Source organism: Leptosomus discolor, chromosome 16, assembly GCF_034619465.1.
Source record: "Leptosomus discolor isolate bLepDis1 chromosome 16, bLepDis1.hap2, whole genome shotgun sequence".
Taxonomy (NCBI): domain Eukaryota; kingdom Metazoa; phylum Chordata; class Aves; order Leptosomiformes; family Leptosomidae; genus Leptosomus; species Leptosomus discolor.
This window is the reverse complement of record NC_141406.1, coordinates 2521542-2534157: the sequence shown is the minus strand read 5'-3', so window position 1 is coordinate 2534157 and position 12616 is coordinate 2521542. Positions and strand designations below refer to the sequence as shown.

The following is a 12616-nucleotide window of genomic DNA, read 5'->3' as shown; positions in this document are numbered from 1 at the left end:
AGCCTATGAAGTTTACAATAGATCCCTAAAGAAAATAATCTGTACTAGCATAAAGTTTAATAAACCCCCATCGCGCACACACACTTTAACGTCATCATGTGTCACAACGGCAGGTTTAACTGCCTCAAACTAATGCTACTTTCCTAGAAAAGAAGTCTTCCTGGGTAGACTCGGCCTTAAAAATCAGCCAACCCTCACATGCTAAACTAAATCACAGGTTATTTGAGGCATAATGCCGTATGAAATGGGAAACATGAGTGCAGAAGCATGGATCTCAAAGATTCGGCTGAGTGAACAATTAATGACAGCACAGCCCTGGTTTTGCTGTATAAGCACTCGATGGTAACCAGTCTTTACCAGTAAAGTGTACCAACGAACTTGTGTTAAAAAAACCTCGTCATAAAGTCCCAAATGAGTGTACACTTAAAAGCAGCTATTTCATCATACGAAATAAGGACATAAACTACTCTGAACTCCTCGGCTCATTTCTCCAGACTTTCTTCCCAAGCAGAACAGCTCTTGGAGCATTTCACTGTCACTTCACCTCTCATATTTCTTCTTTTTCTAGGGAAAAAATGACCTGACAAGGGCACGCTAATGATTATGAAATAATACCATAATGTTTCGCATATTATTTCCTCAGATCTTCTAACGTTTTCTAAGTTGTCAGTTAACGTAAACTTCTGATCACTAATTTGGGTACTGAGAAAAAAATAAAGAACATAAACAGTTGCATAAATACGTGTTTTTGCAACCCCTGGCAACGGAACCACAGGAACATAATGCAAACCTGATCACTAGTAAGCCTACATCACAGCAAACAAGATACTAAATGAAACAAGATAAAAGTATTTTCAATTAGCTTATTTTCTGAAAGAAAAAACACTCAACGCTACATTCTGCAAAATTACTGAAGCGCAAAGACACAGGAGAGGTACACTGTATTTTCTTCTTGTTGTTACCATTATTATAAATTCAGAAAAAGTGGGAACAGCCTAATGACAGTTAATTCTGAGATGATCTCCAAATGCATAAAAAGAACTGAAGTGCAACACGGGAAGGTGACGATGACCTGAAGAGCTGCAGTAAGTGAGGAGGAATAAAACACAATAGTGCAAGATGCAATGTCATACACTGAAGGCCTAATAACAAGATAATCTTCAGTAAGATTAAGAGGTAGCTGGATTAAGAAGAAAAAGCCCTAAGTGTATTAACTAATCACAGAATAACTTTGTAGTCAAGTCATAGATACATGATCGAGACAAAAGAAAGCGATGCTAGGGTACATGAGGCCTGTCAGAGCCAGGCACTGTTAAACTTCACCCTGAATATTGTGCACAAATTTAATCAAACTGTAACATGCACGTAACTAAGGTGACTGAAGAACAGAATTAAGATCTTTTAACGTTACCTGTTAAGATATGTACTACTTAACCTCATCAAAGGGGCTGGAGGTCAGATACAATTATTCTCTGTAAGCACCTCAAGAAGGTGAAAACTCTTTTTTTTTTTTTGCTTTTGAAACAGCTCCCCATCAAGAATGCAAGCAGAAATACATATTGACGTTATTCTTTGTATGAGCATTTATTTAGTCCCCACAGCTTTTTATGATACACTACCAGAGTCAACAACTTCAGAGATCCATCTCTATCCTGCATCTCTTGCACTGAAGTTCTACCTCTAAAAACCTGTGGTTTAAGCTCAATAATAATATAAATGGTCTGTGGGTATCCTGCATTTTTTTAAATACCAAAATGGAATACTTGAGTGCAATAGAGTTTTTCTTACCTTTCCAGAAGGTTATGAATTGCTTTGAAGAGCAGGGTCCTACACTCATAGGAAAGTCCATTCTCCCACAATCCTTCTTCCACCACTACAAAAAACATAAAACATCAACATGCTCAGAATAGGGAAACACAGGCATTTATACAAATCGTAACTCCAACAGCTTCCATTTTCAACAGCAGCAAGTTCATGAAACTGTTTCAACTATTACCCACATTGCCAAAGTAGCTTTAATCTTTACTTACTGAAGACGCGACTTTGAATTTAAAAAACAAGGAAACACAAAAGCATAAAAGCAAACACATTTGTTCGTAGCATTCAACATGAAAGCAGGGGGGTGAAGAATTCGTGATTGCCACGACTGCTCAGAGAGCCTTTAAAACTTAACTGCAGATGCAAACAATCAAGAAACAAAGTGAATCCTTAAAGGTGTAAAAACAATTTACATAACTTCAACAACATTAAACAACTATCCTGAACCTCTCACTGTCACACAAGTGGAATTCCTCCACTGTACTGACTTAAACTATTGCAGTTCAATCACTACACAGCAAATACATGAAATACGCAGCAGGTTGGGGTGTTTTTACTCCAAAATAAAAACTGTAAACTCGGTACCAAGCCGCAGAGATTTTAAGAGAGCTTAAAAAAAACCCAAAAAACTATTAATCTCTCAGTGGAATGCAGCATGAACTAGTCACCTGAATGAGGACCTGAAGGCTATACGAGCCTCAAAAATATTTGCTGTCTTCACTCCATTGCTTTTGGGTGCTAAAACTACCAAGAGTAAAACTATTTTGGGTATGCCTGTAGCAGATTCTAAATCTTATTCAGCCAGAAGATGCAATCTCAGCTGCAGAGTAAAAACAGACGATTAAACATCATTGACAAGGAGTAAGAATTTGTTAATTGTCTGAGTTCTGTCACTTCAATTTTTCAGGAATACTCTGCAGATCTTTAGCAATGCAAACATAACATTCCACAGCATGTTAAGAACTGAATACTTAACACCCCTCCTTGGCCCATTTGAAGGATGAAACCTTCCAACAGCACGTCTATCATGCAGAGATTATTATCTAAGTATAGTTTACTCTACAAGCATGTTTAAAGTAAAGCTTCTAAAGAGTTTCTGCTGTATGAGAAGTACTAATATTGCCAGCAGTCGTCAGCTACAGCTTCAAAGCCTCAAAACCCGGCACTGTTCCTCATTTGCTGCTTCTCCCGGTAACAGTAACTCGTACAACCTCCAACAAGAGGCGGCACATTTTTTTGAACCTGTAATGTTGTGATAAGCTAATACCGGTAACAGAGTCTCTGTCCTTTTACAGAATGAAAAAGTCAGGGCTTTAGTACCTAAATCACCTTATCAAGTAGCACAGTTACTTCCTCAGAAGCAAGAAAAGGCAGACTTGTACTGTTGGGCAGAAGTGTGAGCCAAATATCTTCCCCTGTAAAACCATGAAAGGCCCTTTTGATGCTTGCAAAGCCTTACTGACACTGAGGATGAAATGCACCATTGCTGTTTACTGGACAGAACTTCACACGTCCCCAATTTCACTTTTAAAACAGTATTCTTAAGAAACTTCAGAATTTCCATGCATTTTTCAGCACCCCTGATATATAAATTCTACAGAGTTCAGAACTACTGAAGACAGTCTCGCATTTAAAAACGACACAATTCTCAAGTATGTTATATATCACACTAAGGGAGATCACACCTGAGTTAACCTCCAGGAAAACTCCGTGTTTAAATAAAAATTCACATTTTTAGACAGTGCCATGAAAATGGTAGAACCTGTAAAAGTCAAAAGAAATTCACTATTACACAGCATTTAGCTCGTCTTGAGTTTCACCCTAATCCTATCAGAGCATCCGTGCCAGAAGCCAGTATTGTCCCTGCATTAAAAACTTCATGCAAAATGGGAGAGACAAGACTCTGCTCCCTGATTTTAAAGGAAACCCCTCCCAGCCAGTGCTGATGGCCTCAATCACAACTCGTGACCTTCTCCCAAGCACGCACAACAAACTAATGGGACCCAAGTACAGAACAGCTTCTATCGTCTCTCAAAACTATTTTCTGCAAGTATCATTTTGCCACTGACTCCAGAAGAAGTAAGCTCAGACACTGCTTTACACTGTTTGCAAGTTAATACTCTGTAGAGTCGGAATAATTTTAATACCAAGCTCTTTAGGTACTGGACATTACCTGTATTCTGTTGCCCTGCTTAGCTGTGACTGGCACAGCTCCTCTTTGGGCTGTACCATCCCACTACTCTTCTACAAACCGAGCCCCCTCTCCCCAGGACTGGTGCGACACGACAAGCCTACGTGTCCCAGCAGAAGGGGCTGAAAAGGAAGGAACAGAAACCGGCAGCGCTCTGCCTCTCTCCACGCTCCACGGCTGCATTCACGGTTATCCTGCACTCAGAAGGAACGGCTGAGCAAGGCAGCGTGTCCCAAAGCCTCAGAAAAGCAGAAAGAAGTCACGTTAACCTGCGGTGGAGCTCCTGGTCCCCAGGGTGAGGTGTGCCAGTGAGATCAGCCTGGCTGAGGAGCAGCAGCTGAATGGGACAGGGAAAAGGGGAACGTCCAAAGTGGTATCGTCCCTCAATATTCTCATTTTCCAAATGGGCTTTGTTATTACTCAGCATTCACTCAAATTATATATGAAATGGAAATAAAATGATTTCCCTATTAAATTTAACTCTAAGTATATCATAAGACAGCTTCATAACCATTTTTCTACAATAAATAATGCCATTGATTCTTACAGATATTAATGCACTATACTTACTGTAATTACCTCTAATACTACTTTATGATACTAAAAATGTTCATCTCACAATTGAGAGCACGTACCTATGTCTGTTGCAACAAAAATGGGGAGAGAAAAAAAAAAAAAAAAAAAAAATTGAACTGCAGCATTCCTCTTCCTCTGCTCTTTGTCTTCCTGATCCAGCCTCCCAAAGAAAAGAGCTCAAGGAACCGGAGCAAGTTACAACTCCAAATGGTGACTAGTGACAAAACTTGGCAAAACACTAGGGCTTAGCCTACCCCTGAAAACGGTGAAGTTCCACACGCTGTAACAGCATAACTAGGTTTTAGATTTTGAAGAATATTTTAAATTCCTTATAGAAGATTGAAGACTAGGAAATAACTGTTGGCCTCTGTCTGCCTACACAATGATCCATAATGCTTTTAACACTCGACACTTTCAACTCAAGCCCTCCTCAGCCTTACCATCTGCCTGACAGCATTCTCAGGCACACAGCTAACGGAAAGCAGGTGCTGCACAGGTTCAGAAACACACTTAGGCCAAGCACCTATATCCTGTCCTGAAGGTATTTTCTGTTACTCTAGTTGAAATATTCCTTTCAGAAGCAACAAATCCGACACCATACAACAGCTGTGAAAGCCATCTTCAAAAAAACCCAAAACTTCTAGATGAAGAAACAAGTAAAGACTGACTTTTAGCAAGAGAAAGAGTACGACAGAGCACATCACTACTTCTTCCTCCACGGAAGCCAGAGAGGAGACAAGAGATTCGGAGAGGCAGCAAAGCAGATGGGACAATACTGTAGGTCACCACTTCCCAGGACCCGGGTAGACAAAGCCATCACTAATCTGATCCGTTGTTTGCAGCAATCCCTTTGAGTAGGATGTCAGTGGGGTGACCTCCAGGTGTCCAAGCTCCTCCTCACCTGTGTGATCTGTCAGGTCTACTGACCCTCTACTGTGATAGATTTATTTAGAGAGATATCTTTATCTCTCACTACCTCTGTGTGTGTATATTTGCCTGTATATGCTACCACAGCATGTGTAACACACGTGCCAGAGTAGTCAAGGATGACAACCGGGGGCAGCATTTACTTTCTTGTAAAAGAGACAGTTCATCCCCTTCTCACCGTTTGTCCTGCAATAGGGGGATAACGTTCCCACCACTACATTTCTTACCAAAATAAGCAACTATGTGTGTTTTGTAGGCTTTTTAAAAATGAAATCACCTCTCAAAATAAACAACTAAGTCTATTAATACCCTATCTCTAAAAATCTGGATTTTCAAAAAGAAAAAAAATAATCATGAAATACGGTCACATCACCTCTGCCATTAAGTAAATCTCTTAGTTGAGACAGTCAGTCTAATGGCCTGACTGCATCACTCGGTATACACTCTTTAAACCCAGTGGAGACAGAGCACTAAAGCAGCACACGGATCCAAAAAAAGTGTGAAGTTTTCAGTATCTTTCGGGGGGGGGGGGGGGGGGGGGGGGGGAATGGGGGACGACAGAGAAAGAAAAAAGAAGACTTAAGATATTCTCTTCATTTATCTGAAGAGGCATCATTGTTTCAATCTAGAAGAGTTAAGAAAGTGAATATAGAATAGTCATTAGAATTTTCATGGAAAGTTAATAAAACACCAAAGCAATGTTTTAACAGATACAACAGCAAAAAATAATTCTGTGTAAGCTGACAGGGCACTGTGTAGTCAAAATAAAAGTTACTGCTACAGCCAAGTACCTCCCTATTACCATTACCCAACACACAGGCATGTAGAGGAATAAGGGAAAAAACCTTTCGGTTCTAACACCTGGAAAAAAAGAACACAACGCCGTGTTTTTCAGTTGCAAACAAATCTTCCACAGAGAAAATGCTTTTTATTTTCTCACTGCAAAGATGATGTTAGCAGAAAATCCAAAGAGAAAAAAAGTGTATTTGACACTTAACATATGACTGAGGTGCTAAGTCTCACTGCTAGTCTCCATACAGAACAGGGATTAATCGATAGCCTTCACATATAAAGTTTTTACATGTTTGCTATAATTTTGTTTTCATAGGTTCAAACAATGAATAGAGCATTTGTGCTGATTTTTAAGTTTATCCTTGCAGATCAGATGTTAAAAGAATTAAAGGCAGCTACAATAATTTACTTATACTGGAAATTTATAATTTAAACATACATTAATGAGCAGCTTAGTTGGCTTGGGGTCTTTTTTTATTTTCAAGTCAGAGATATTAAGGTCTTCAAAGTATCCAGTGATTTTTATGAAGCCAGCCATGTTCTCAAAAAGAAAAGGACCATTATAAAAATTTCAAGGAGAGAAGTCACAGCAAAATATCAAAGCAAATACTTCAATAATTTTAGGTCTCCCAGCAGAGATATGGAAAGATAATAAGATCTCTGTTCTGCTTCAGTGACCAAACTGACATATTTTACTTAAAAGAAATATAGGAAGGAAGGGGAGAAAGCAAGTTGAGGCTGTGGCAGCATTGCAGAGATAGTTACACCTTTAAGAAATTCAGCCACCCACATTTTAATAATTCAGGTCACACTGCCTTACGCAGTTTAAAAGTAGAATTAGTTTCAAAGAATACATATTTCCTCAGAGCTATGTTACATATTTCCTTTTAATGTATCATATTGCAGCAACAGCTGAAATGAACGTCTAGACATCAAAAACAGTCTTTATTCCCACCTACTGCTTTTTTACCTCAGGCATCAAAACTAATGAAACCTATTATCCAGAACACTGACTTCAGTTACCACATTGGCCACTGCAAATATGAAAAAACACTCTGGGACAGGACCAGTTATTCAGCCATTAAAATTACTGAAAATCAATTTCTTGCTGCACACTGCAGAAATACTGATAGATTAAAGCAGGACACATGGGACAAGGAGATTACTTGGAGGGAAGATTACTATGTCAAACTGCTGAGGAAGGGGAGTTACTCAGCTCTCAGGATTCGTATTCAGAGCAGTATATGTTCCTTCTTACTCTTTGATATTTCCTCTCCTCATTACCACAAAATACGAGGAATCTAGGGGTTTTTTCCCCGTGTAGATATGGGTTTTAAAATCGCACGGCCAAATAACTCAAACAAAATCAGAAATTCAATTACTAAAAGCAAGCATTTAATTTTTCATTTTAGTTTTTATTAACGGGCCCTTAAAACAATATTTCAAAGACCAACTAACATTTTGAAGCATCACTTCTTCTAAAAAAATGAGTTAAAAGAGTAACAAAGCAATGCAATGGTACATTAATTCTGAAAAACTATATTATATCCATAAAAATCCAATTAAATGCAATGCTATTGATTGATCATTGTTATACTGCCATTGATCACCTTGTAAAAATCTGTGTTTGAAGTCATTAGTGATTGAATTGACATTACTGAATCAGATTCAACCCACTTAGAGATCTAATCTCCTTGCACTGGTTATGATTGTAGGGAAATTGTACTGCTTAGTCTTGGAGTACTGAGAATTCATCTTGGCTCTCGGTGTCCCAAGTCAAGCCATCAGCCAAACAAGAACCAGTACAGAAGAGATGCTGACCAGAAGGATCGGTTTGCGCTACTCGATCTGCAAACGGGGCTGCCGGGAAGCGCCGAGAACACGCGCTGTATGTGCACAGAAGCGTCTACAATCAGTGTCCTGCCAAGGCATCCTTAACAGCACGAGTTCTGCACCACGCTTCCAGGGAAACCGGAATATTAACGAAGACTGCTGCTGAAGGTTGCCGCTCAGACACGACCCAAGTTTGCGTTTCGATGGACCACAATTTTCTGTAGAAAATCGAACACTTTCAAGCAGAGTTGACCATGAAACTAAAAATTGTTGCACTTCAGAAAGATAAATAAAACCTTCAACGGCAACAGCTGTTGAGTATCACAGGAATACTATGACGCTTTAATTGTTGTGCATTGGAAAAGAAATTAGCATAGTAGCTATTTATTGAAAAACAGATGGTAGGTAACTATCGGCACTTGGATTATGTTAGCGCTACTTAAAGTATTACTTTTATCGCTTCCCCACTCCCAGTAGGTACAAAATTGGTTTTTTTTTATAAAATACACATTAAACGTTACATTCTCTCTCTCTCTCCTTGTCCCATACCCAATATTCCTCCGTTCCTGCACAGTCTCTTTTGCCTTTCCGTTGTAACACCCACAACGCAGATCTTTCTAGTCAAATATTCTCAGTGTCCCAGTTAACTACGCAACGTTCCAGAGGGCACTAGGAACAAACTGGTCATGCAAAATATGTAAACACTTCTGGTTCTTTAGAAGTTCACTTCAAAATATGTCAAAAATCCAGGGGTAATACCTAACTTCTCAAAAACCAAAATTATTATCTACGAAATCAGTATAAACATTTCTGTGTAATTACAGCTCCAGTCTGCTTTCTATGTAGGAACGCAAAATTAGCTACGCCAGAGCGCTGAGCAGCTCACTTCAGAGGTGTACAAGACTCCAAATAAAACAGTTAAGTTTGCCGAGTGGTTTTTGCTTTGAATGCTTTTTACAATCACCAGCTCTGTCCCAAGAAAGAGTAAAACAAACATAAATATGGCACCATTTTTATGCGGTTTACGCTGCTTCCTAAAGTAAAGGGGGGGAGTTGTTTGCATCATGAAACCACTCTTGCACACCAGAAAATTCCCCCCAAATCACCGATTTTCATTTGTCCCACCATGTGTTTGTGTGAAGTAGTTTTATTTTCAAGATACTTTACATTTCTTTGCAGAGGTACTTCCTATAGATGAAAAGCATTAACCTGACCGTAGCGAAAACGAACTAAAAGTTTGGAGAGATTCTCTGTATCTTCCTCTGAAGTGTTCAGGCGAAGGATGCCACTAAGAATGAAGTGCTTTAAGTTTACTCCTGGGAGTTTCTAGCATTTCCTCCCACATTTGTGAACTTTTCACTTTCCATTGCATCTCATTTCCCTCCAGAACTCTTTGGTATAAGGGTATTAAAAAATAGTTCATGAGAAAAACATAAAAGTAACCCAAAACATCTGAAGAAAAGGTTTTGGGGTTTTTTTTTAGTATTACTGTGCTTTCTCAATCCCAGGAAACAATCTCTACTCTCCAAACTTGATTTGCTCTCTTCTTTCCCCTTCCAAGTGTCCAAGCTTTCTTCATATCCTCTCATTTTCACTGACCACCTAGGACTTGCATCCAGTGCAATCCTCACTCCACACATCACCTGCAAACCCCTCACTGCCTTTGATCTTTCTAGGTTCAAAGAAAATAAAACTACTGAATTATATCTGCCTCAGTAAGATCTTCCTCTCTGCACTGATGATGCAATGAGAACGTGGACTTTTATTTTCCTCCTCTAAACACAAATGTTGGTTTTCATCCATAACACATCGTGTGTATTTCCCCATCCCCTCCAGTCAAGGAGCTCTGTTGGAGGTAACAGAATGTACGGGGGCAGCGAGTCTCTAAAGAGAAATTAGAGCAAGTTCAGCCATCACCGGAGTAACACAAGGCTTGTTCTTTGGAAAAATACAGTTTGCATGAACCCATACTTGGAAAGCGAAAGGAACCAAAAGTCTTCCCTCATTTGCAAAGTATGCAAGACGTCATTCTTGACATGCCGACAGATCACTCGGGAAAGCGGTACCAGCACGCTTCCCCCTCTTCTCGAACGGAGGTTTGCCTTAAAAACAATCGCGCAGCTCGAGACAGACGATCCCATTTTAAACCGCGACTCTGACGAGCCAAGTCCCGGCGAAGCCGTCCACTAGCCCCTCCACCAGCTGGCCGCCACTCCCGCGCCAGCCCTGGCAGTAATCCCGGAGCTGCAGGGGACAGCAGGGCAGCGGTCCCTCCCCGCCCCCGCAGCCGGCATCTCTGCGCTCCCTACAATCACCCTAAAGAGCATTTTCCAGGAGGCTTAGCCCTGGCTAAGGGCACTCCGCAGCGTGACCAAGAGAACATGGAAACACGATTCATTAGACATGCCTGGAGTGGTAACAATGGAACCGCTTCTTGCTGCCTTTCACTGCTTACATCGCGGGGAGGATAATGCAGTCGCGTTGCACAACGAGCACGTTCTCAGACAGGAAAAAAATAGAATCACCTTTAAGAAAGTCAGCTTTTTTCACTATTATTTGCTGCTTTACAATACGCTCGCAGGCTGCCAGTTTTGAATTGGTATGTTAGGATTACAAATGTAAGACAGACAAGATCTCCAACCTACCCAAGACACATCTACAGAGAATTTCAAGGGTGTAATGTGCCCAGTCTCTCCACATTCATGGCTCTCTTCCTTCCACCCAGCTAGGCTGTACTTCGTGGAACAAAAAACTGTAATAGTTCTATTTCAGTTATTAAATGCTTATTTAATCAAGTAAATACTTGGTTTTCCATTAACTAAAATTCAAGTTTATTCTTCTGTGTAAAAATGAAGAATTCTATTTTTTTTTCCTCAGTTCACACTTCCTTTTGGTACTGCCTCATTACTTAAAGCCCCCAGACTAATATTTTCTTCTGCTGCTTTATTTATTTTTTTTTCCAAACTAACGGTTATAGAAATAACAATTTTCATTAGAAAGTCTCCTTTTCCTTAACTTCCTTGTAATGCTATATAGTGAGAAAACAAGATTTTGATATAACTAAGGAATATAGGAAATATTTTTATAGCAGCCTCCCACTTTAAACATACATCATGTAACACAAACACCTAACAGCTAAAGGTTAGAAGTGTGAACTACAACAGTAATTCCATTATATGTAGAACATATTAGATAAGTCCTCTTCATATTACTTTTTGGAAACTAGAAAGAGTTGAGCAAACACATTTGCTTCCAGTATATACATCGATTGAAAATAACTTTTAAAGCTTATTTTACTACTTGTTTTCCTACTTCCCTACTGGAATTCATTACAATATTTCACACAGGAGAGAACTAGAAAATTGCCTCTGCAATTTGTTTACTTAAAAACTTGCTGAAGCAAAAGTTGAAGCAATTTCAAAACCCTAATCCATTTTAGGGATCACTCATCGATCACCAAATACACAAATAGAAAGCGATAATTAGCAATAGGCAACCCCAAATTTAATATTGCTGGCAGAGTTTTTTGAGTAGCAAAGCTAAGCAGTAAGTTTCAGTTTATAACGTTCATACACACTTTAGAAGCAGAGGGTCAGGCTTCAGCAATAGCCTCATGTCACTGCAAAAATGTTTACAGTCAGGCTTGATGCTTGTAGACCAAGTACCGGATTTCCAAAAGAAAAGGGAAGTTTCCAGACTCTCAGTTTTACTACTATTTCTTTAAAAAAAAAATTAAAATGCACTTTCTGCTGTATTAACAACAGCATTAGCGGCTGAAGTGAAGTCTCTTGTTAAAAATGTGAGTTCAAGCCGTTTCCCTCATACACACAGACGTTCAAAACCACAGGCACAGAATAAAAGGCTAAAAAAGACTTCAGAGACAAGACAACCATATTTTTGTCATTTTGTTTGCTCTTCCCTGGATTTTAGTGCTCCCCAAGAAGCACGCCAAAATACTTTGTGCTCTTCTGTGAGCCAGTGTTTACTGTAGTTGGCCATTACTGAAACTGCAGTAAAACTGAAATAACAGCTTTTGCGCAACACCACCACGTATTGAGTTCTGCCAGCGAAGTGGTCTGATATTCAGGCAGCAGAATGTCAAGCAGGTTCTTAAACGTATTTTTGTCATCTTTGACAGAGAGCCGGCAGAGGGAGCTGCATGTAATCAGTTCCTGGACTCCACGTAGGATCTGTTTTGCAGATTAAGAAAAGGATACGAGATCACACAGGCTAAAAATAAAACGCCTGAAAAAAATGACCGCATTCAATAATAAACGTATTAGAAGAGGGCAGATTTTGAGTAGGAACAGTTTAATTGCTACTTTTAAAATAAACCCCTGCATATGAAACAGCTTTAAAAGCAGAATAACTTCCTTGAAAAATAATTGAGTCAAAGTGCCCAGTATCAGATCGGTGTAATGATCCCTTGAGAATGGCTAAATAAGATCTTTGAAAATCCCTATGTCCATTACTTCCATT

General features: G+C 39.5%; 1 protein-coding gene across 1 annotated transcript in view; it reads right to left on the bottom strand.

Moving 5' to 3' along the window:
- The window catches only part of MED13L (mediator complex subunit 13L), a 197910-nt gene that overhangs the window by 102634 nt on the left and 82660 nt on the right, over nt 1-12616 (bottom strand). Inside the window, exon 3 of the mRNA XM_086474057.1 lies at nt 1789-1873. Coding sequence (XP_086330183.1) covers nt 1789-1873 — 85 coding nt within the window. The remainder of the gene's footprint in view (nt 1-1788; nt 1874-12616) is intronic.